The 24,769-nt window shown below is 43.2% G+C and overlaps 3 protein-coding genes across 4 annotated transcripts; 1 reads left to right on the top strand and 2 right to left on the bottom strand.

Annotated features, from left to right (window-relative positions):
• The first annotated feature begins 3,088 nt into the window (after positions 1-3,088).
• On the top strand, positions 3,089-4,875 carry LOC115383064 (prolactin-releasing peptide receptor). Its single transcript, XM_030085089.1, has 2 exons — positions 3,089-3,501; positions 4,242-4,875. Exons 1-2 carry the CDS (start codon positions 3,089-3,091, stop codon positions 4,873-4,875), a joined length of 1,047 nt encoding a protein of 348 aa, XP_029940949.1.
• Positions 4,876-5,985: 1,110 nt separating this feature from the next.
• On the bottom strand, positions 5,986-9,797 carry brf2 (BRF2 general transcription factor IIIB subunit). The gene is made up of 4 exons (XM_030085013.1): positions 9,557-9,797; positions 8,384-8,443; positions 7,967-8,288; positions 5,986-7,201 (listed from the first exon to the last, which is right to left on the bottom strand). Exons 1-4 carry the CDS (start codon positions 9,705-9,707, stop codon positions 6,409-6,411), a joined length of 1,326 nt encoding a protein of 441 aa, XP_029940873.1. The 5' UTR covers positions 9,708-9,797; the 3' UTR covers positions 5,986-6,408.
• An 857-nt stretch (positions 9,798-10,654) lies between these two features.
• Positions 10,655-24,613, bottom strand: LOC115383174 (myosin-2 heavy chain-like). Of its 2 annotated transcripts, none has more exons than XM_030085266.1 (6): positions 24,168-24,613; positions 17,967-18,370; positions 15,818-17,882; positions 12,407-13,246; positions 11,621-11,735; positions 10,655-11,458 (listed from the first exon to the last, which is right to left on the bottom strand). In XM_030085266.1, exons 1-6 carry the CDS (start codon positions 24,512-24,514, stop codon positions 11,255-11,257), a joined length of 3,975 nt encoding a protein of 1,324 aa, XP_029941126.1. In that variant the 5' UTR covers positions 24,515-24,613; the 3' UTR covers positions 10,655-11,254. The 2 variants fall into 2 exon arrangements, with proteins under 2 accessions (XP_029941126.1, XP_029941125.1); XM_030085265.1 differs by having other exon boundaries at positions 10,655-11,461.
• Between the last annotated feature and the right edge of the window lie 156 nt (positions 24,614-24,769).

Genomic DNA, 24,769 nt, shown 5'->3' on the forward strand with positions numbered 1-24,769 from the left:
GTTTGCATGTTCTCCCTGTGTGTGTGTTTCTGATGCTAGTAAATGGTCCACAGGTGTAGAAGCGAGGGTGTCCGGGACGTACCCTGTCAGCTCCAGCCCTCCACAACCATGAATTGGATAAAACGCTATAAAAAAAAAATCACACGTTCACCTATTGAGAACATTCACTGCTGCCTAAAACGTTCGCCCTTCTTTATTTATTTCAGTTTCAATCAATCATGCAAAATGTATTGGGAGAAATTGCACAAACAGCTTTTTGATCTTAAATCAGAAGGCTAGCAACAAATAAATCAGTGTAACCAACAAAGAACTCAATCAATCAAACCGCTGGCGGATAGAGTCCTCCCCATGCCTGAACGGATCAATTACCGCTCCTCAGGTCTCTCGGCGCTGGCCACGAGCTAATCAGCTCAAGATCAGATGTTTTCATCTTGTCCAGCCCAGACATCAATCTCTGTGGCTTTCTGCCATCTTATTGGCATACTGTCATTTCTCTCTCTCTCTCTCTCTCTCTCTCTCTCACTCTCTCTCTCTCTCTCTCTCTCTCTCTCTCTCTCTCCCTCTCTCGCTCATTCAAAACCTTGAGCTTCAGCTCACTGTAGCTCACAAGGACAGTCCTCTCTCCAGACTGCTACTCGATTTTGTTGTGAGACGCACCAAATCAGGTGAGTGACTTTCAGTTTATGTGGGATGTTACAGATATCCTCTTTACATGAGATGTCACTGTTTTCCAAAAAAAGAGGAAAAAATCATCTAAATTGTGATGTTTGTTTGAAAAAAAAAAACATGCAGTGTTTCCTTCAGTCTATGGATTTAGTGGTTCCACATCTAAATTTAGACGAGCTCATGTTATGTAACAGGGAGGATTTCTCATATAGAAAGATATGAATGCTTTTTCTGGCACTCCCATTTTTGCAGCTCTTCACTAACAGAAACTCAATACAAATTAATACCTTAAACAAAAGTACAAACAAAGAGCGGTCAGCTGGAAAATATATAGACAAGGAACTCCTATATAATGTTATTTACCTGTCTGTGATTGTGTAAGACTGTTTCAAAGGTGCAAAAGACTTATCCCATAGTTTATTTCAATGTATCTTTTTTCTTACATTTTTTTTTTTTTGCTTTTTTTTGCAAAATTTGTTTACAGTGGATTCTTAATTCAGCAATATACGTCCAACAACTGGTCACATGATGTGATATTCAACAAGATGTTATGACTATTAGTGGTTTTCAAATACTGTGGAAGAAGTAAAACAGTCAATTCATAGAGAAATTAGTCTGTATTTTAAAGTTTGTTTTGAAATGAACTGTCACAACCTGTATTATTTTGTGGTGTCGCATGTATTCATTCATTCATTCATTCATTCATTCATTCATTCATTCATTCATTCATTGCACTGATTGAAAAATAGATGTCAAAACCTGGATCTCAGCTTCATGATGTGAGATAAACCGCAGTGAACCCTTGAACAGTACTCTTCCTGTTACAACATGAATGTGTGCAGATGTACACTGTTGCAGACCGTATAAAAGTAACACAGGTCTTTGAAACAATCCAAGCAAACATTTCTCTTTCACATATTTCTGCCTTTGATCTCATTGATATTCATCTGTTGGAGAATCACTGTCCAAACAAAGCGAGAGTCTTACGCAGATCAAACATGATTTGTCTCTGTAAAATTAATGTAGAATTAAATGAGAGCAGCAAAGTCAAGTTCCTTATTAGTGCTCAGTGATTAGGTTCAACATGTAAGTGAGGGACTTATGTACAGACACATTTTCATACATTATTCATTTCAAAGGCATGCACAGTGCGAGTTTAATTAAAAGCATCACCCTTTCATGAAGCTCATGTAACGATACACAGAATCTCTCATTTCGTTTCAGTAAAATCTTCCTCTCTGTTCTCTGAACAGAGCTGTCGGCGTCCTTGCATCTTCAGTATGATTGAATTTGTGCCTTTAAACAAAAGAGTCCCTTTCAGATACATATTTGTAATTATTAAATGTGGAATGGTGAGTGTTTGCTGGTGTATTTATCTGCTGCAACTTCATGAAACAAATCGACAACATTAGTTTAGATCTAATCACTAAAGAGGATCCTCAACACTGCTGACTGAATCACGCTCAAAAAAGCACCACAGGCAGCAGTAAAGTGAGTCATCGCAAAGAAACCTGAACATTAAAGGCTTCATGAAGCAACATGGGGTCCTGCATTGTCAAGAGCTCTTGTTTCATTAACAGCTGAGTCTGATTGTGACTGGAAGTCTGCAAAGCAAACTTTATTAAATCAGGCCGGCTCTCATTAAACACCACACAACGATGGAACGGCAAACTTAGAAAAGAACGTGTACTATGTGGTTATTTATCATTTAGAAATGTACTTATTTCAATCCAACTCAGTTTTCCACTTTCAGTCGAGAGCGCTTGTCAGTCATCTTGAAGGGATGCAGCAGTCTACTGCCTCATAGTTTGAACATTATTTTCCTTTGAGAGGAGAAAATATCTCCGTAAGTCATGCTGTCTTGGTCGTGCTGAGAGAAGAGATTTGTGAAAATCACAGTAGCATAAAATTGCCATTTTGCCAGATGTTTTCTTTCACCGGAGAAACTGTAATAATGAAACATTCCGATGGTAAACATGTTGATTACATTTCCATTACATTCAGAATGATCATTAATATAATCGCCCAGTAGGATATTGAAAAAAAAAAAAAAAGGCGTACATATTCATGCTTCATGGTCATGTTGTGCTCAAAACATTCCCCTGGTCAATAATTACATTCGCACTGTGCGAAATGTGTTATGTGATTTGACATTTTACACATGCACATTTAAGTGGAGGGAGCACTATTCTCTGCCCCTCGTCCATTTTCAGATGCTTCCATAATTATTAGCCACATGCTCTTTTCCTCTCAGTCTTTTGTCAGTGTCCGTGAAAGCCCGTTTTTCTCCATAATAGGCTTTGGTGAACGCCATGTTGTTATTTTTTTTCAGCCGAAGGCCCTGATTTGAGGGTTATTTTGACAATATTAAGGTTATTGTGTTCCGACCTGCCCAGGTATTTGCAGGCTGAGAGCTGCCACGATGGAGGGTAATCACAGCGGCTTGACCGGAGGACACATCTACGAAGTGTCGGTGCAGAGCAACTCCACCAACCGCAGCTCCCAGTTTGCGGACGTGGCCTTGCTGCAGGCTTTCAAGCCGCTGATCATCCCCTTCTACGCGCTGGTGGTGGTGGTGGGGGTTTTCGGGAACTACCTGCTCCTGTACGTCATCTGCCGAACCCGCAAGATGCACAACGTCACCAACTTCTTCATCGGGAACCTGGCCTTCTCCGACATGCTCATGTGCGTCACCTGCGTCCCTTTCACCCTGGCCTACGCCTTCAACCCGCACGGCTGGGTGTTCGGCCGCTCCATGTGCTACCTGGTGTTCCTCGTCCAGCCCGTCACCGTCTACGTCTCGGTCTTCACTCTCACTGCCATCGCCGTGGACAGGTGGGTCGATCTGAACAGCATGCACATCACAAGCTGCATTGACATCTGTCAGTGAATGGAACCTGTAAGATGAACCGATGACCTTTACCCCGCCCTCACCTGTCGTCAGTAAGGATATTGGATATAACATATTTTATTCTTGAATAATAACAAGTGATCACAAAAGGGAAAATCAATAATTAAAACATTACATCTAGTGTTCAGTATGTAGCTGTAAGAATGTTTGAAGCGAGAAAAATTGAGCATGGAATAAAAAAAACAAAGTATTTCAACGATGTGTTTCATTTTAGAGAGCAAGTATAATCGGTGGAGGAAAATCCATTCAACTACGGTTAATCCTCCTTTTGTGCTCGTGCACTTGAGCCTTCGATTTCTCCTCTTCCAGCTCGAACGGCATCAGTGTCAATTGATGTTTTTAAGCACCAGCTGAAAACTGAGATTCTTCTTGATGCTGCTGTTTTGTGGTGTGCACCTGTGTGCAATTTAAGATTTCCTCCTCATTTACCTCTTGGATTCATCTCACCTCACTCTTTTTTTTTTTTTTTTTTACTAAATTTGGTCTAAAAGCACAGTTTTAAAGCAGGATATCTTCCTGATTAGCTAATTTGACATTTCTACACGAAAGGACCACATGTGCAAGTGATTTGACCTTTTTGTTCTCACTGTTCTCCATGATTAGCCTTGCATTCCCTCCACGTGGCTCCCTCTCTACATACAGCCCTGTTCCGTCTTCCCTGCAGATACTATGCAACAGTCCACCCCCTGAAAAAGCGCACCTCCGTGGCGACGTGCGCCGCCGTCCTGACCGGGATCTGGCTGCTGTCCTGCGCCCTGGTGGCGCCCGCCGTGACCCACACCTACCACGTGGAGTTCAAGCAGGAGGGCTTCACCATCTGCGAGGAGTTCTGGCTGGGTCAAGAGAAGGAGAGGCGCGCCTACGCCTACGGCACGCTGCTGATCACCTACGTGCTCCCGCTGTCCGCCGTCTTCGTCTCCTACCTCTGCATCACCGTCAAACTCCGGAACTGCGTGGCTCCGGGCAACAGGACGCAGAACCAGGCCGGCGCCCACCAGGCCCGCAAGAGGAAGATCTTCCGCCTGGTGGCGCTCTTGGTGTCGGCCTTCGCGGTGTGCTGGCTGCCCATCCACGTCTTCAACGTGCTGAGAGACATCGACATCCACCTGATCAACAAGCGCTACTTCCTGCTCATCCAGCTGCTGTGCCACCTGTGCGCCATGAGCTCGTCCTGCTGCAACCCCTTCCTCTACGCCTGGCTGCACGACCGCTTCCGCGCCGAGCTGCGGAAGATGTTCAAGTGTCGCCGCCGCATTGGAGTGCCTGCCAACCACTGCGCCGCCAGCGTGGTGCTTTAAGCAGCATCCTCGGCCTTTAATGTGCTGCAGGCTTCCAGCTTATTTCAATGGGAAAAGAAAAAAAAAAAAAAATCCATATCCGACTGTATTTACATGAATCCAGCCGGTTAGATCGCCGTTGTGTTGAAAGACGCTGAAACGCTCGAGCACCTTGAGTGACAGCCGTCCCCAGGAGACTGTGAATCCATGAATGTGAAAAACAGTATCAAGAGCTTTGAGACTGCTGAACCATGTCGTATAGATGTATTCATTTTTCTTTTTTTCTGAACTAAAAGATATGTGTAGGAATCGATCTCTACTGGAACAGGGGTGTACGTTTTCACTCAAAGGCTGTGCGTGTTGCGCGACCTCAATATTGCCGAACCAATGACCGTCATGAGTAGTCTGATGATAAAATGTTTGCAATAAAGTCTGTGGGAGTATTTACTGCGGTCCTGGTCAGTCAGAGGTGATGGAGCTTTATTGGACACGAGGAGAAAACAGAACACTTTGAATTGTGTTGGGAGACAAACACTGCAGCTGTGCTTTTCTCTGGCTGAACACTGATGTTGGCAGCTATCTTAGCATTTTGTTGACTGAATAAATGATTAAAATCGCCTCAAAGGATCATCAATTTTTAGCATTATTGGCTGTAATATTAAACAGAAAAAAATCAAGGATACTGGATTGAGGCTTGTTGTGCGCTGGGTGTTTCACTGTGTTTAAGGATTTGTACAAAGATGCATGATTACTTGATGTGGCATTAATGTATGAGCTTACAATAAAGTTACATTACCGCAATGATGAAAATATGTTTCCTGGTCTAAAAAAAAATCGATTCGGATGAAATGACGTCCGTGTTTCACGTCAATGTGAATTTTTGATTGCAGGAGGGGAAAGAAATTATAACTCCCTTGATCAGAGTGCAGCCGCCCGGCTAAATTTACTAATTAAAATGGCGAAATGCATCTGCATATTAATCAGGCCTGCTCAAGACAATGAGAATAATTCAGTTAATTTATTGATCCTCAAGTCATGTCAGCGGGTCTGGGGCTTGCCAGTAGTGACGTCCGCTGCAGTAAAACGGAGCTCAATCAGCGCGATAAACCGAAGTAACACCTGAAGAGAAACATATAACACACACATAATCAGGCAACATTTGTGATTGAAGGTTCCTTTAAAAACAGCTTTCATTTAGGCTCTACTTGCACTTGTAGCACTTTAGGTATTCTGAAAGCTTGTTGAAACACCCCAAAACACCAAATGATTTAAAACATGAGGGAGAGGTTGTACAAATGTCTTTAATCTCACAAACCCCGGAAAACAAAAACATGACACACTGCTGGGACTTTCATGTTGCCGTCAGAAGCTGTGTATTAATTTTTTATGCAGTTCAAAGTAGGGAGAAACAGCAACAAAACCACATGCAGCTTGTCATTTGGACTGAAGATGAACATCTCAAATTAGAAAAAAAAATAAATAAACAAGTGAAAACTACCATTTTTGTGCCTTTACTGGAGCAATAAAAAAGCTTCATCCTCGGTGCAAAACTCATTACGGCTTCTTCATTTCAGATAATATCCTCTGTGACAGCGCAAATTCTCGGGACTCCTGAGGGCTGCGGATGTACGAGTCAATTTCGCTGTCGGAGATTTCCTCGTCTCCGGTGACGTCTCTGAGGACGTCGGGCTGCTCCACTCTCTTCCTCTTGCAGTGAATCACACACGGGGGAGCAAACAGCTCTCTTTTACCCCAGTTCGAGTCAGGACTGTCAAGGCGCTGCAGTCCTGTGCGTGGATCACCGTCTCCGTCTCGTCTTTGCTCCGTCCTTTCAGCGTTCTTTCCGTTTTGCTGCACAGGTAGCTCATCTGCAGTCTGAGCGCCGGGCTCGGGGATCTGGGAGGCGGCGGCTTCCTCAGTCCTGCTGGCCTGCAGGGCCTCCTCGTGGCTTTCCAGCGCCTTCCTCAGCAGCACGTTCCTGTTCTGCAGAATATCCCCCACCTGATGGACAACGCTGTCCGGGGTCACCGCCTCGCTGCTCCAGGGGAGCTCCTTGCCGAGCTTACACAGAACCTCCTTCATCTCGGCCACTCTCTTCATCGCAGGCTTGTGCTGTTTCACTCTGGCCAGCTGACAGAATCTGCTCAGAGAGAAGCCAAGGCGAAGCTTGCTGGGTTTCAGGGACTGCCAGGCTAAATAGACCGCCGCCATCATGATGGGGGTGGGCTGACGGCCCGTCACGATCCAGGCGTCCGCCGCCAGCTCCACCAGCGCCACGGCTCGCTTGGTCAGGTCCCGGGAGTTCTCCGATAACTCGTCGGGAACTTCAGTCGCACTGATTTTGTATCTGTCAGAAAATCAGGAAAACATTCTCAGAAAGTTTCAGCTGAAAGCACGTTCAAATTCAGGAGATTCGGTGTAACAATTTAACTTAAAAGCACCTGGTGTAAATAATTGTTTAAATTCTACCAAGCAAATTTACCGAAAGACAAAGTAATCATCGACAATCACTGTAAATCAGAAAAACCTGATAATGGTTCAGACTTCAAACACTCTAAAACTGAATCAAGGCCATTTCAAACATTCAGAACATTCATTTCATTTCAGAAAAACAAAATTTTTTTCAATAAATCATAACAAAATCAACTGAAGGACAGAATCATCTGAAATCACTTATGTTAAAAACACCCTCAATGTCCAACACTCAGAATTACAGTTTTATATACAACTATATATATATATATATATATATATATATATATATATATATATATATATATATATATATATATATATAGATTTGAGTTTTCTTAAGCTGTAAGCCATAATCAGCAATATTAAAATAATAAAAGGCTTGAAATATTTCAGTTGATTTGTAATGAATCCAGAATGTATGACATTTTGTTTTTTTAATTGCATTTCAGAAAATAAAGAACTTTATCACAATATTCTAATTTTCTGAGACAGTCCTGTATATATGTATATTTATATAAAAGTATCTAGTTCAAATATTATGCATTAGTTCTGATTTATCTTCACTATACCGACATAGGAAAACAATATTTGGCACATTTGTATGACAGAAGTATAATAGAAATCTTGTGCTACTCACTCTTGGCTGTGAGCCTGCATTACATCAGTGATGCAGACGATCGGAGCGTTGACGTCCAGAACTTTCACCATATCTTGATAAATCCCCCCCACCTCCACCGGGTCTGCGTCCACGAGGTAGCCGATGGTTCCCATCGTAACGGGCCAGTTGCACAGCCTGCAGCTTATGAGCACGCAGCAGCCGGCCAGAATGTGTTTTTTATGGAGCGTGACGTTGATGAAGCTCTGATGCCGGTACGCCTGGTTGTAATACTTGTCCGAGAGCTCCTCGATGGATTCGTTGACCCTGAGGATTCTACATATAGCTTTTACGCGCTGGAGACCTAAAAGCATGGAGCAAAATGTATGAGTAGGCAAACAGGCAGCAAGAGAAGTTATTGCACGATAACATTTATAAGAAGTAAAAGCAATTTCTCACCTTCTATCAGGTTCCTACAGGGCTTTTTGGACACGGCTGTGGACCTGCTGTAGCTGACAGCTGTGAAGTAAAACCACAGAATGTATTTCATGTGACAAATGTAACTAGAAAGACAAGTTCTTTCTTTCAGTGATACCCTGATGAAGCAAGCAGCTCTACTGACAAGGTTTTTGTGAGTCAATCACAAAATGTATTTCAGTCATTAAAAAAAATATCTTAAAAGTCCTGAAAAGTATTTTTCACTGGACCAAAACCAAAAATCTGAACTGATGAATGGAAGTTGGTTTGTTTCTCAAGTATCTCAAAAATCTTCAATACTAATATTTTAATTTAATTCAGATCGAACAACAAATACATTCATTTGAGTCACAAGACACTACTTGTTTATTCCTCTTTCTCATGGCAAGACATGACTACTAAATCTAAAAATAATAATAATAAAAAAAAAAACACACAAAAATGAGAAAAAACAAATGTAAGCTCAGGTCATAGAAAATGATACTAGGCCAAATTTTGGGTTGTTGAGCATTATCAGCACAAATATTGCAATATTGTTTCAATGATTAAAAGTTTTCACACATTTAACTCCATGACTGCCCACTCTAACAGGTAGGGACAATACTGCACAACAAAAGATTATTTTTTTCTGTGCAAACCCGAAATACTTGCGATAGTCACCTATCCAAATTTATCAGCCAATGAAAGCTATATAATTAATTTAACCATTATTTTAGCAAAATATTACCTACACAAAATGATTTGGCAAAAAAAAAACCTTACCCTCCTTTCACAACTTCAAAACTACAGACCTTAAAACCTGTTGGAACAGCACTGAAAATTTAAAAAAGAAAACTAATACATTAACCAAAACAATGAAATGAGTCAATCATTTCTAACTTTAATGTATAGCAGACGTATAGCAGGCCGCTTGTGTTGTTTATTTCATTTTTTGTTGTTTCATTTATTTATTTTAATGTGCGTTTTTTTAAGACCCTTTTTGTGAATGTTTTTCGATCTGATTGCATTATTCACAGGTGTCAATAAAACTTGAAAAAAGCTTCTCCAAACTCAGGATGTGCAGCCAATCGTCCACTACGATTAATCAGATACAGAAAGTTGGTAAATACAACGTAAAACACTGCTGACAGTCAGGTCACTGCTGGTTGTACTTGCCTGTCCCGTCGAGAGGGTCCTGGGCCAGAGTTCCTTCAGAGACCACGGAGCCGCAGTCCACACACACCATCTGAGCCTGAGAGTACAGGTCATCCTCCACGACGTTGGAGGAGCCGCAGCCGGGACACCGCAGACCCGCCGCACACATCATCCCCGCGGAGGCCCTTCGACGGCGGGGGAGACCAGGAGGAGAAACAAATAATAAAGCAACGAAACAGGCTGCTTTTGAGCCCGATAATGATTTTCAACACGGGTGTAGCGTCTGGTGAGCAACTGTCAAACTTGTCCGGGCATGTACACAGTCCAGACTCTTAAAGGTTCCGCTTAGCGTCGGAAAGTTTACCATGTCGCTATTTATCTCTCTTTTTATTACTTAATTTGAGACTGAGTATGCAGAGGGTTAGAATCTGATAGCCGACACCCAGTTTAGGAATACTGGGATTTTGCCATTATATTGTCATTGATATTATAATTCCTTGTGTTGCCCTACAGAAATGAGTAAAACATGTATTTGCGCTCAGTGCAGTTGTCTCCAGGATGTAGGATTCAACAGCTGAGTGATGTTCAATCTTTAACAAAGTGGTGGATTTCTGCTCTTCTCAAGTACCCCATAGCTACTTCACAATAGAGAATACCTAGGGTGTTGTGCTTTTACTTTCCTAATGTTAAATGGATTTCTTTTATAGTGCTTTTCATTGCTTGAGCGGTCCCCGAAGTGCTTTATACTGTTACTTATATCAGCAAATAAAAGGAGGCATGCCAGGAGCTCAACCCATTCATTGGGAACTATTTGTGTTTCGCTCAAGGACACTTTTAAGCATATAAACAGGGAGATGGGGTTCCTGCAACCCTTCTGTTAAGACAGCCGCTCAACTGGAAATTAAAGAGTCTCAGCACACATGGTTTGTAGCATAAATGCTATGGCTGACTGTTTTTTAAGTGTAGGTTGGTGTTCAACAGCCACACAAGGGAAGTTGCTCTTTCAGCAGAATGTGTGTGATTCACAATAAGTCACAGACAACGTGTCAGATTTTAAGAGCAATATATTTGAGCAGTTTATTTCAACATTAAATCGTTAACTAGGAAATGACAAATCAGTGAATTTATTAATGCAAATCTTTATTTAGCTTCAGAATGCAAAGCTGACAAAGCAGCAACCTTCATACAATACAATAAATCTATGTAAATGTTAACAGTGTGAGCTAATTAAAGTGCTTGGAGGGAGTTAGCAAAATCATGTAAACGTTTGACATTAACAGTAACAGAAAGAAACTAGTGCACAGACATAATAAGGCTCGTTCAGTTTGATTAACAGTGTGCATTTATACATTAGACACTTGTCAGAACATCCTGGAGGATGAGGGTAAGCTTTGCACTGCACAGAATCTGTGACAACATACACTAAGGACAAGACATGTTAGATTAAAGGTATCAAATACTGGAAAAATAAAAAACACTGAAAGAAATTTCAATTTACTGAAAGGTAACCCATTACAAAAGGGACTGTAGGTGAAGCTGGAAATGTGTTTGCATCTCCAGCTACCCCTGCATCCCAATATGTCACCTTGACAAACAACAGTATACCATCAATCAAAAATAAAAAAATTAAAAAAAAGTTCCAAATGAAATATAAAGTTAGATCATTGTGATTCAGACAGATCAGGTAAAGCAGTAATGAAGTGGCAGATGTGGATCCACCTATGTAGGTTTCTTCACAGAGCTCAGTGACATCAGGATACTTGGCTGCTCCTCGATAACCCGCACCAGTAAGGTATCAATGTACTGCTCCAGGTCCGATATCTTCTTATCCCTCTCTGAAAGCTGGCGCTCCTGTTTCACCACCAGAGAGATCAGCTCGTCCCGAGTCAGCTGCGAGTACGGACCTTTATTCTTTGTGTCAATCTGTTTGTGAACATAGTGGATATTAAATTCATTATTACAATGGCTGACTGGCTATCACAGCAAACCAGGAATGATATCCCATTGGTATTTTTTCTAAATAGCAAACACACCAATAGCGTTATTTAAATTCCAAAAAAAAAAGAAAAAAAAAAGATAAGGTACCTTTGTTTTGTCTTGAATTCCACTGAGGATCTCAGGAGAATTGTTATCATTTTCTCCTTGAACGACTAAGACGGCCGGCTGCTCCACAGGATTCAGAGGTTTAACAGGCTGAAGCCTGCAAATACAGAAAACAAGCATAGTTTAGTCTGTCTACATTACAAATACTCCAAACAGGATGTGTGCTGTTCGATCTTTACTCCCCTACTCCAAAGATTAAATGGATTTATATTCATTTATGGCTGTATGATTATTTAAAAAAAAAATACAGGAAGTGAAAAAACTTCACTACTTTGCCATTTTTTTTATATATTACTGTGTGTTTTTGATGGTTGCGAGAATGTTGCGTTACAAATGTGTGACGTGCTGGTGAAGCCCATTAAACATAGGGTGTTGATGCTGAGAAACCTGTGGGGAGCACTGTAATAGCTAGTACAGTAGTACATGGTAAATGTATCTTCTTTCTTGTAGTTTTTGAATTTTCCACTCATTACAAACAGTCTTGGAGTTCCAGTGCTTATGAGGATTATGCATGCGAAGTATCGCTGGAAGTGACAACAACTAAAGAGAAAGGTGCTAAAGAATAATACCACCAACAACTACCAAAAGAAAGCATATTCTCATTTGACTAATTAATTCACAGCAAGCTTACAAGCAACAATAAACCGACTATAGATACAAACATTGATAAAGGAATGACTTTACAGTTGCAGAAACTAGCAGTGCAAAAATGTTGAAATATTGGCATCATAACTGATAACTAGCTCCTGGTTTGTGAACATGTCTCACCTGCGCAAAGCCACGGGGGGGCCCGGCTTCTTCACACCCACCTCTATGCTACTCTGCACTTTGGTAGATTGGGTTTCTTGCAGTGGCCTCTCCTCTACGCGTTCAGAGAGTGTTGCCTCTGCTGGTGCCTTGTTGTCCGTTTTATCAGGTTGAGCTCCACCTGTGTTCTCTGCAATGTGGCCGATAGTGTTTTGGCCGTTTTCAGCGTTTGATGTGGGATCATTCACTGCAGGAGGCGGAGGAGCACGGGCCACTTTCGAAGATTTGATTTTGGTTAGAGAAGCTGCATCGTGATCGAGAGTTTGTGACACAGGAAGAGGCCAGACGACTGAACGGGTCCCGCCAGAGACCGCTGCGTCATCATGGGCTGCAAGCTCATTTTCATCTTCGTCCTCTTCAAAAGGATTCAAGCTGGAAACGACTCGGACTTGCTTCGTCTCTGAGTCACGGGGAGTTCTGCCATCAGGCGGCAGCTCTTCTACAGAAAGAGGTTTGGACGGCGCTGGACGTTTAGCTGGATTGGCCATCCCTTTAACAGAAGCACTTTCTGTCAAGCTGTGGGGATCCTTCGAATCTGTGGGACACCTACTCAGCGGAGAGATCGCTTGCACGTGTCGCTGGGGGGAAACACTGACGGTTTTGATGTCTTTGTCTCTGCCATGCTTGTTAATTTGTGCCGGATGTGTTGTGGAAGCATGCTGCTCCATCTGACACCGTTTCTCAGTTTGACTTCTTCCTGGCGGCTGCGGAGCCAGCCGCTTCTCCCGCTGAGTACCAATCAGGTTCTTTTCTTCAGAGGGAGCAGTGTCGTTTGCTTTTGACGGCACGCCAGACTGACACCTGGGAACAAGACAAAACATTTAGGGAAAGTTACAAGTTTAATAACAATATAGCTCTCAGTCAAAACTCAAAATGCATTCATGTCGCAAAAACAGGAGCACATAAGTTACTGATTACTGTAATTTATTGGAGTTAGAATCAAATCAACCCTACAATAAAAGTCCTTATTATTCAAACTTTTGATTTCTTTTTGCTTCTCATTCACACAACACCTGATACCACAGGGTTCATTGAGTTCAGCCTGCACACTAACTTAGCCCAACGCTCACACACACAAGCACAAAGTTTTTGTAATTTCCATGTCGGTGTGAGGTCGCATTAAACACAGACATGCTGAGAGGAAGAGTTGCTGGACAGTGACAAAAACAGTAGATAAAATCTAACACTTTCTAGAGAAGTGAATCATGCTTTATTTACGCCAAGTGTAAAAAATTTCACTACTTCCTCTGCGGCTTCTTCTGCTTTAACTCTGCATTAACTGTGCGGCGTTTGAGCCACAAATAGAGATCAACAAACTCTCTCACTTCGGCCTAGACTTAAAGGTGCTGTAGGCAGGATTTTGGCTAGTCAATGCTAATTTTTCTGTGTTTTCTTTGGATTAAATGTTAGAGTATACACTGATAACACTTTAGGAGTGTAGCATAATTGAACTACCGCGAGGGCGCAGTGTTTCCATCTGTCTCTGTTCTGAGCTGAAAAGGATTCTCGACCGCTCCCGGTATGTTTGCCCAATCAGAAGAGCCCCTGAGGCTCTATCCTGATTGGTCGAGGGGCAGCGCTTCAAAGCTCTGCTTCTCGTCAACGCGCATGAGGAAGTCCAGGCCCGCATATTTAGCTGCCTCGTCGGACATAACATCATCAAAACACCACGGAGGACACTTTCTGTTTCTACTGTAATTCTTAAAAAAAAAAAAAAAAAAAAAAAAAAAGGCTTTGATCCCAGGCCCGCCGTGAAAAGGTCACAGGTGAATCAACCCGCCGGCGCAGGCGGCCGCGACACTGCCGGCCCCGCTCGGCACCCCGAGGTGGGCACAATTCCGGGTTTTAAATCGCCATCTTGGATGGGTCAAATCGCCATCTTGCAAAGGTAATCCTGCCTACGGCACCTTTAAGTGTCACAACAAATATCACATGTTTTGGTTAAGAATTTCAAACAGTAGATAAGCACGGTCTCCATAGAGATAATTTAATGACTCTGTGAACACTTGCAATAACTTATGGTGAAATTGTAAATGGATTTGGCATGTACAAGACTGTCTTTCCTTTGCTATAATAATTCTATCCATCCATTTTCTACCGCAAATCCAGGACCGGGTCATGGGGGAAACAGTCTAAGCAGTGATGCCCAAACTTTCCTGTCCTCAGACACTTCCTCAAGCTCTTCAGGGAGGATCCTGAAGCATTCCCCGGCCAGCCAGCATGTCCTAGGTCTATCCTGGGGTTCCCTCACGGTGGGACATGCTTGAACACCTCCCCAGGGAGGTGTCCAGGAAGCATCCTAAACAGATTCCCAAGCCACCTCAACTGGCTCCTCTCAACGTGGAGGAGTCACGGCTCTACTCTGAGCGCCTCCCTGGTTGAACTCCTCAACCAATGTTTAAGGGAGCGTCCAGCCACCCTACGGAGGAAGCTCATTTCAGCAGATTGTATCCAGGGTTTAGTCCTTTTGGTCATGATCATAGGTGAGGGTAGGAACATAGACTGACTGGTAAATCTAGAGCTTTGTCTTTTGGCTCATCTCCTTCTTTACCACGACGGACCGATATGGCCGCATCACTGCACCAATCCCAATGTCATTCTCACCATCCTTCACCGACTTGTGAACAAGACCCCAAGATGCTTGAACTCCTCCACTTGGAGCACAACAAAGTCAATCATAGACCTCCAACGTAGGTTGTTCTGGTGCCAAGTGCACTTATAGACACACCTGTGCGCAAACAGTGTTCATTATGGACAAGCTGTAGCTAGCAGAGAAGTCCAATCACAGAGCACCACTCGTGTTTAGATCGGTTAGGTCACACATCCCGATCACCCCTCTCCAGGTCTCATTGTCGCTGCCCACGTGGACAAAGGAGTCCCCAGTTGGAGCACTGTCCAGAACCCCTCCCAGGAACTCCAAGAAGACCGGGTACTCTACACTGCTGTTCGGCCTATAGGCCAAAACAACAGTGAGGCACCTGTTCTTGACCTAGAAGGTGACCGTCTCGTTCACTGGGATAAACTCCACGCATGGTGGCTGAACTGTGGCGCTATCAGCTCGCTAGCACTTTGCATCACAGCTGTCATCACCAGAGTGTGAATGGGACTAACAATGTAAAACACTGTCAGACGAGAATTCAATTTAGCATTTCTGTCGAAGGCGACAGAACCAACGATAATCAGTTGCCAAAGCGACACTTCTTTTTTGTAGCCATTGTGTAACAGCATTACATGAACACAAGTGCTGCTTTTCTGTTATTCAGCACTAAAGCACTTCCTTCCGTGTTCTACTGTCTGTCGGTGTTTGTCATGCATGTTGTTCATACAACAGAACCCAGAATTTTTCTTTGTGTCAGTACGTCTTCAACTAACCTTTGTTGAGAAGCTGCCTCTCCGACTGTGCTGCTCTGAGGTCCAGAATCAGAGCGAGAGGGTTCCTCGAAAGGATTAGAAGAAAAGTTTTCATCAAATGGATTAGTAGAGATGATTTCTGCAGGGACGCTCAGTTTTGTTCTCCTCCCTGAAACCCTTAGTCCAATTTTTTCATTCTGATCCTTTCTCTCCTTTTCTTCTGCCTCTTTTGCCAAACACTTCTCCGGCCTTTTTGTTTCCACATTTTTCTCCCTTTCAGCTCTCGCCCCCTTTTCCTTTCTAACTTTCTCTTCCTTTACGCTGCTCGTTTCTTTTTGTCTCTCCATTTCCTTTCTTGTTTCTTCTTCCTCTTGTTTCTTCCTCTTCTCCTCCTGCTCTCTGAGCTGTTGTTGCTCCTCAATCCTTTTCCTCTCTTTCTCTAGTTGGATCTTTTCTTCTGCTTCAATCCTTTTCCTCTCTTCCTCCAGTCTGATCTTTTCTTCTTCCTCAATCCTTTTCTTCTCCTCTAGCCTGATCTTTTCTTCTTCCTCAACCCTTTTCCTCTCTTCCTCCAGTCTGATCCTCTCTTCCTCCAGTCTGATATTTTCTTCTTCCTCAAGCCTTTTCCTCTCTTTCTCTAGTTGGATCTTTTCTTCTTCCTCAATCCTTTTCTCCTCTAGCCTGATCTTTTCTTCTTCCTCAATCCTTTTCCTCTCTTCCTCCAGTCTGATCCTTTCTTTTTCCTCAACCCTTTTCCTCTCTTCCTCCAGTCTGATCCTCTCTTCCTCAATCCTTTTCTTCTCCTCTAGCCTGATCCTTTCTTCTTCCTCAATCCTTTTCCTCTCTTCCTCCAGTCTGATCCTCTCTTTTTCCTCAATCCTTTTCCTCTCTTCCTCCAGTCTGATCCTTTCCTCTTCCTCAACCCTTTTCCTCTCTTCTTCCAGTCTGATCTTTTCTTCTTCCTCAATCCTTTTCCTCTCTTCCTCCAGTCTGATCCTTTCTTCTTCCTCAAGCCTTTTCCTCTCTTTCTCTAGTTGGATCTTTTCTTCTGCTTCAATCCTTCTCCTCTCTTCCTCCAGTCTGATCTTTTCTTCTTCCTCAATCCTTTTCTTCTCCTCTAGCCTGATCTTTTCTTCTTCCTCAACCCTTTTCCTCTCTTCTTCCAGTCTGATCCTCTCTTCCTCCAGTCTGATCCTTTCTTCTTCCTCAATCCTTTTCCTCTCTTCCTCCAGTCTGATCTTTTCTTCTGCTTCAATCCTTTTCTTCTCTTCCTCTAGCCTTATCCTGTCCTCCTCAATCCTTTTCCTCTCGTCTTCATCCCTTCTGATTCTCTCCTCCTCAACCCTTTTCCTCTCTTCCTCTCGTTTAATGTTCTCCTCTTCCTCAATCCTTTTCCTTTGTTCCTCTCTTCTAATTCTCTCCTCCTCAATCCTTTTCCTCTCCTCCTCCAGCCGGATTCTTTCCTCTTCCTCCTTTCGCATTCTCTCCTGTGTTTCAATCCTTATTCTTTCTTCCTCTTGCTTCCTCTGAAATGTTTCTTGTTCTCTCCTGGCCCTCACCTCTTCCTCTCTTCTAGCCTTTTCCTCCTCTTCCCTTTGATATTCCTCTGCTTCAATCCTTCTCTTTTCTCGCTCTTGTCTCATCATTTCCACCTCTAACTTCTCCAGCTGCTCTTGTTGTTTCCTACCCTCCTCTTCTTCCTCGCTTTTCCTCCTCACCTCCTCCATCCTAGACTTCTCCTCTTCCTCCCCTCTTGATTTATCTACATCTCCTTCCTTTTCTTCTTCAGCTGCCTCTTCCTCTTCCTCCTCTGTCCAGGGTGAGCACTGCCTCCCTCCTCTCAGGGAATCCACAGATGGAGGGGAGTTTTCCGGGACGTATTCCATCGATCCGAGTCCTGAACTGGTCAGGCTGAAGTTGGAGCCGATGCGCGAGGTCCGGGCCGGCGGCTCTTCGCAGTAAATGTGACTGCCGTTGATACACAAGTTAGTCTGCTCCACAGGCGCCTGCTTTTGGCCGGACGATGAATCTTTGAGGTCGGAGCTACCCGACCGTTTGTGTATCTTGAACTTAAACTTCTTCTTACCTGAAAAGACATGAGGAAATTAAATTAAAAAAAAAAAAAAAAAAAAAAAACACCCAACAACTTCAACAGCTTAGCGATACTGACCCTGAGAAGAGTCGACGTTCAGACCAGATGACTGGCTGCCACTCAGAGAGGAATTCTGTGCAGGTAGAATGGACATGGACTGAGACATGGTCTTCTGCAGATTGGACTTCGTAGAAAACAAAGACTTCATCTTATGCTTCTTATTTCTTCCATCCCCGTTGGCCTCGTCCTCACTGTCTGTGAGAACCTGAGAGAAGGACGGCGCCACACCAGACGCAGAATCCGATTCCTTTTTCTTGCCGCGGACTTTATCCTTGAGCTTGCCCAGGCGAGAGCGCGACTTCCCCGCAGCGGAGAGGTCAAACATGCTGGACGTCATGTTGTTTCTCATGAACTGAATGTCCAGAAGAACTTCGCCTCTGTCTTTGTCGGGCTTCCCAGTTTTGTCCAGCAACTTAAACCACCTGTTGAAAAGGGACACGGAGTTTAATGTTTTATCAAATTAAAAAATAACATTTCAGATCCATTTCAAAGTAGGCAAAAATTTGAAAAATAACTCCAGTAAAAGCCCACCAACTGAAACATGAATACAGAAAACACCTGGATGTGTTTTTTTTTAAGGCATCTAAAGCATTTCTCTGAGCTTCTATTTACTTCAACAAATAACAGTCCATAACATCTGATATCCAGCAGAACGGTTCACCTCAGATCATCCGTTTTCTCCATATCACGTGGTTTGCAGACGTTTTATTCCTGGTTATTTTCTTGGTGGAAACTATAAGCGGAGGGTAGCAAATGGAAAGCGCCTCAGCAGCAACTGATGTTTTTGGAAAGTCTGATGATCCGAGCACACTGACCGAAAAGGAAAGTTTTTTTTTCCCCCTGGTTTTCTTTTTAAAGACTAATACCACCACGTCTGTAGTGTGGTCCAATAAGGAGAATTTATTAAAGCTTGGATGCTTTTAACTTTCTTTCATCCTCATGCCTCACATTTAAAAAAAAAAATTAAAATAAAATGTACAAAAAGATATTTACTGTTGTGGAGTTTTCCCAATTGATTTGCCTCAACAACTTGAAATTTTAAACACAAGCAGGCGTCTATATATGTTCACACACACATTTAAAACTCTACACATCAATTAACTAACTCTCCAAAAAGCAGCTTTTTATGCCTCTCAGAAAATACAAACTCAAAAGCAAATGAATCTACTTTAAGTCCTCCTTCACCTTTTGGAGATGGTGATAAAGAAAACACAACTGCCAAGCAAGTGTGAAGCAGGGCCCATCCAACAACGATTTGAGCACATTTACTGTTGAAAACAAAAACCAAACAACACGGTTGTCCAAAAACTTTGAGAAACATTGGTCACAGCAAGAAAGTAAACTCAAAGTGTCAAAACTGGCAGAAGAGTCTCAGGATAATTTAACAGAACTAAAGAGAGAGAGAGAGAAAAAAAAACAGTCAGCATAAAAAGTGCTTATCAGGCAGAAATCTGAGGTCAGCTCACCAGTGAGCAAACAACGCCAAATGAAATCTGGATTCCTGGGGAGGAAATGAGGAAATGAAGAGGGGGAGCGCGGGGGGCATCTTGTCTGTGTACCATCTCTGAGTCGAGGCTGTGAGCTTCTTGTTTCATGCATTACATACGCTTGTTAACGTATGCTTTGTGTATTTTTAGGTCCTATAAATACTATTTCCCTTCCTTGATTTAAAAAAAAAACAACAGATTCCTGTGAAATCTCTGATAAGAAATTTATGTTGTTGTAAATATTGTGCTTCCTGTCATGGCCTGGTTTAACCCCCACCCCCATCCCCAGGAATGCTTCAGATGTGTGCCTCAAACAAAATGAAGAGAGACACCGCTTTTCCTGGAATCTGTGAAATAGCTGCGTGGTATGCTACCTTGCTGGCCTCCCACTTGCTGATGAATAATGAAAAATGTCAAGCGGGTCAGAAGGATATTCTACTGCGATGATCTCACCCTGGAAAGTTGCTTCATTTCTCAGGTAGCATTACTTTAAACAAGGCGATCAACTCGAGATGTAGGAAGCAGAGGCAGATGTATTAAACTAAATGATGTACTTCCTCACGTGATATAGTATAATAATAAAAAAAAGAACCACGCAGCTGAACACAGTGCTAAATATGATTTGTTTTTATCAAAGTAGAGTATAACTAGTCCATTGCAGATGAACATAGTATAGTGTGCATACTGCAATGCTGCATGTAAGATTGTTCTATATCACATGATATAGTGTAGTGCAGCACAATATAGAATAGCAAGGGATACAAATGTCACGGCCAAGTGTAAAGAAAAAAGGCATCTCACAAGGAGGGGGTGCAGAGAAGAAGTAAGGCTTTGCAGGAAGTTGCAACAGTGCATGGGCGTTAGCTGGTAGGGGTGAATGAATACAGAGGGCAGAAAATAAAGTGGCTCTCACTTAAAGTCCAAGTGATGATAACACTTTTCTGCAGCTCTCAATGTGTGTGAACTGCAGGAAAGTGCACGGCTCTGATAGACGGGCAGCAACCGCAGGACAACGCATGACTCAACGTTTTGCAAATGTAGTACACTTTCTGCAGACACACACACACACACACACACATCCTTCCTTGTGAAGTTCTGATAGGGCCATGCCCTGAGTGGGTCAAGCCTTTCTTATCACAGAACACAGCTGTGAGTGGGGGAAAAAAATGGAGCCGTGATAATGCCAGATGAGCACAAAAAAAAAAAAAAAAAAAAGCCAGGACTTTCTGTAACTAACAGGGTTACTCAAGATAAAAACCAGCAAAGAGCAACTTCCCTTAAACTGAAAGAAAGCCATCCTTCCTGGGAATCCTAAACCAGCTCAACTCATTTACTTCTAAATCAAAATCACAAGAAGCAGCACCACAGTGTGACTCACTTCATAGAAAACGACATTAAACTCTTCAGATTCATTTCATTGTAATTTACAGTACATCTAAAGAAAGTTTCTCTGTGAATTTCGTGCCGATGACTTCTCGAGTTTTCATGCAGTATTTTGACACCAGAGAGAAGTGAATTCATTCATCCTCAACTGGCACAGATGTTGTAATGTCATTGTTTTTGGCATTACATACACTGAAAAAAAAGTTAAGGGGTAAGTTATTAAGGGCCCAACAGCTTGATTAAATTTTTTTCTGTCATGATATGTTACTGGTATTTCCATATCATCATAAAAAAAAATCCCTTGCTTTTTGATTTATTTCAAATAATTATCACTTTTTTCCAGATAAACAGTAAAAATGTCCCTCTCAACAGCATATCATCACCATATCATTCTAATTTATGACAGGCTTAAGTTAGACTTTTGTTGCTATTGTATCTTCCAATTTGACTTTTTCACACATTTCAAGCTTTAACTAAGATCACATTCTTCAAGTTAATTATCAAAGTCTCAAAAAATAGCCAAGAAGGTGTTTGAGTAGCTTCAGCAGAAACTTTGGGGAAAGTAAAGCCCTGAACGAGAAGATAATGTTCTTCAGCAGAAGCATCCCGTTTCCTGAATGCGCAGGAAGGTTCCATGAGGTTTATTAGAACTTCATCCATATCCAGTGAAGCCCAACATTTAAATGTATTTTGGAGATTCGCAAGAGACTCTAATCAACACAACGTGACGTGAGGACGGCTACAATACAGGCGCTTTGTTTTGGTCCAGCAGGAAGTGAAGGAAAGCTCCACAGACAAACGCAGCTCGTCTTATCTTGTTAGATTGGAGCTGTCGGATGTATCAGGTGTGAAGTAACGGTAGTATTTCATGAAGAGTTTGATCTCAGGCCTTTTACTGCAGTGAAGCCTTGAGTTTTCTGGCCTTCGTGGCGAGTGCCAGGACAGAAGAGCAAACAGCAGACTCAGTGGTTAAGATGATGTGTTTTTGACTTCAAAACGAGCAACGCATCTCTGGAAAAATTCACTCGGTGGCGTTCAAAGGCCCGTGAAACTTTAAAACAGAAGCGCTGTTGTACTTGCAGCTCCTGGCATGTGTGGCTCTGTTTGTCTGTCCAGGCTCGATATAACCTCGGCGCTCAGAAAACCCGACCTCGCTCCACAGCCGCTGTTGCCTTCACTGTTTGTTTTTCTTTGATAAGACAGCGAGGAATGTAAGGCCGACACGGTGCTGAAATCTCAGAGGTGACGTGGATTCGACCCAGCTTAAAGGGAGATCAACGCGGAACGAGCCCTGCATGAGAGCAACACAATCTCCGCTTCAGCTCGGAGAAGAAAAAAATTTTCAAATTATTTGTGACCACAGCTCATTTCACGCTTTTTACCAGGAATGTTTTTCACGTGGCAGTCGGCAAAGAAAACCCAGCCGGTTCGCTTGGCTGCCTTGTTTTGGGAACAATTTACCACAACGTGAGCGAACACACAAACCCAGCTGTTTTGTAACGTTCACAATACAAAGTCTGACCAGCGGGACTTCCTGCACTGCTTCGACACTTCAGTCGGAGGGGTTGTGTGTTTGCACGTGTAAATAAACAGGCTGATGTTGCAGTCGGCTTGGCTGCGACGCTGGCCCCACGTGCACAGACCCAAACCCCCAGGAGCAGCTTAGCACAAGAAAACACTGTCCGCTCTCCATGCACAAGAGAAGTCTCGCTGTTATATGATTATCCTGGCATATTACATCTGAACTTGTACTAAAATTGAAACCTGTACTTTGAAGAAAGGAGCAGATTTTCTGCTTAAATTAGCAGGTATAATGGGGATTAATGCGGCTCTACCGCCGAGGCCTGTCGAACCTGATCACCGCCATAATTACAGCGCGAGAAGGGATGGTGTAAATATTTTGGCAAGATAACAGTCTTCACTTCCCTCACTTATTTTCCTAGTGTCCATTTGGAGCATAAATGTTCTAAAAGGTCTTTTAATGGCCTATCTTTCTTATTAAAAGAATATTTAAAGATTCCTTTTTCAGGGAACACTTTGTTGACAAACAGCCAGTTAAAGCGACTATTTTAACTCACTTCATTCACCTGAGGAAGTAATGCCGCCTGGCATCCTCAAAGCCGGCTGCCGAGGGAACAAATCCCTTAAGCTGCACTGGAGTGAGCGGAGAAACATTCATGAGTCGGATCCACCAGAGCAGTTGGGGGTAGTTATGCGTGTCTGCTCAAAAGGCTCACGTCACAGCGATCAGGCTTCAGAACTCACCGAGATCAGGAAAGATCGCCTCGACAGAGGCCGAGACAACGAATCAAACAAAGAACACATGTGGGTTTGGGGGATCTGATGGAGTAGACATTGTGACGGATGAAGTAGTGAACCTCACTGGTGCGTCATGCCTGACAGCAGCAGCCGCTCTGCATGATGAAAGTCTCAGCTGCTCATCATTTACTGAAGAAAGCAGAACGTTCCCACTGATACAGAAAAAAACATTTTTAGTTTTGCTAAAAAATTCAGCAGTCAACTGATAGATATCTAATCTCGTAGGTCAGAGAACTTTCAAGTCTTTAACTTCAAGTTTAAGGCATAAGAAACCAAGACGCTTCATAATTTGATCTATTTAACAACTTGCATGACATTCCGTCATTACAATTTCAGAATGAACAGCATGCGTTTGGCAGACATGTTTAGACTATGAGGCCTTCTTGTTGATATTCCACATTAAAGTATTAAATCATATCGTATTCAAACAGAAAACTATGATTACTTGCAGTTTTCAATCCAAATGTGTCAGGTTGTGGGAGTATATTTAGTACATAGTGACATCCAGTGCAGTGAACCATCAACAGTTTTGGTTTTTATTGTTTATTGAAGAGAAAATAAAACCCAACTATAAATTGTATTTGAAAGGTAAGTTGGGACAGTATATGTCTTAGAATTCACTTTTAGGATATCCCAGTAAGATTTTTTTCTTCCTATTGTAAAAGCACAAGAAATAAAAGTTCCACTCAGATACCTTCTGTCCATTCATCCATCCCTCTTCTACACCATCTAATCCTGCTCAGGATGGTGGTGCCAGGAGACAGAACCCCAGCTGGGCGAAGAGACAGACAACCACACACACTCACAGTCACACACCTAGGGGGCAATTTAGACTCACTTTAACCCCACATGCTGCAGTGAATGAAGTGATGTTGAAGTGAGCAGTGGAACCAGAGGGGCACATCAATCCTCATCTGTATGTCCTCAACAAATGCAAATAATTTAAAGTGAAGTAATTAAGTTTATTTCCACACATTAAGAATGACAGCACCACCTCCAAGAGTTTAGTTAAGCTCCCTGCAGCACTCACTCGGTCTTGGAGCGGCTCCTGTCCTGGCTGAGCTGCAGCAGGTTGATGACCGCCTGGCCCAGCAGCTTGTCCGGACCCACCAGGGCCCGGTGCAGGACGTGGACGTGCAGCGTGGTGCGCTCCGGTCCCCCACCTCCTCCTCCAGGCGTCGGCAGGTCGAAGGCGGCCTCCTCCTGCCACACCGGGGCCACGCTCTTCTCCGCCACCGACGTCTGGTACTTCTCCTTGGCCACTTGCATGACCGCGTACGCATCGTTGGTGCCGCTCTTGCCCTTGACGCGGAGGCCTCGGGCCTGCAGCACCGTCACCTGCACGCTGGCGGGGCTCCACTGCTCCGACAGGGACATGCTGACGGCACCTGTTGCTGGATCAGCGCGGCGGAGGAATTAAAACCCCCCCAGCCGGTGAGCGGAGCACGGGGAAAGTTTCCTCTGGAGCTCCGCGCAACTTCATGAACCAAATGACTGGGCGTGGCTCCACCGGGAGGGCGCCTTTACGCACGGCGCCACCCACTAACTCACAGGTCAGTGCGCTTCTCACACACACGACACCTTTCCTCTTTAGTTCCTTCTGTGCCAGCAACATGAGCCTGTTCTTTAATA

The sequence above is a fragment of the Salarias fasciatus genome, assembly GCF_902148845.1.
Source record: "Salarias fasciatus chromosome 7 unlocalized genomic scaffold, fSalaFa1.1 super_scaffold_4, whole genome shotgun sequence".
NCBI lineage: Eukaryota > Metazoa > Chordata > Actinopteri > Blenniiformes > Blenniidae > Salarias > Salarias fasciatus.

What these genes read in the sequence shown, in the direction of transcription:
- LOC115383064 (XM_030085089.1), top strand. Translation starts at nt 3,089, where the DNA reads ATGGAGGGTAATCACAGCGGCTTGACCGGAGGACACATCTACGAAGTG. An exon ending in ACTGCCATCGCCGTGGACAG is followed by an intron (nt 3,502 to 4,241) that starts GTGGGTCGATCT and finishes TCTTCCCTGCAG; the next exon opens with ATACTATGCAACAGTCCACC.
- brf2 (XM_030085013.1), bottom strand. Translation starts at nt 9,707, where the DNA reads ATGATGTGTGCGGCGGGTCTGCGGTGTCCCGGCTGCGGCTCCTCCAAC. An exon ending in GGACCCTCTCGACGGGACAG is followed by an intron (nt 8,444 to 9,556) that starts GCAAGTACAACC and finishes TTTACTTCACAG; the next exon opens with CTGTCAGCTACAGCAGGTCC. An exon ending in ATGCAGGCTCACAGCCAAGA is followed by an intron (nt 7,202 to 7,966) that starts GTGAGTAGCACA and finishes ATTTTCTGACAG; the next exon opens with ATACAAAATCAGTGCGACTG.
- LOC115383174 (XM_030085265.1), bottom strand. Translation starts at nt 24,514, where the DNA reads ATGTCCCTGTCGGAGCAGTGGAGCCCCGCCAGCGTGCAGGTGACGGTG. An exon ending in AGGAGCCGCTCCAAGACCGA is followed by an intron (nt 18,371 to 24,167) that starts GTGAGTGCTGCA and finishes CCTTTTCAACAG; the next exon opens with GTGGTTTAAGTTGCTGGACA. An exon ending in GAATTCAAGACAAAACAAAG is followed by an intron (nt 11,462 to 11,620) that starts GTACCTTATCTT and finishes TATGTTCACAAA; the next exon opens with CAGATTGACACAAAGAATAA.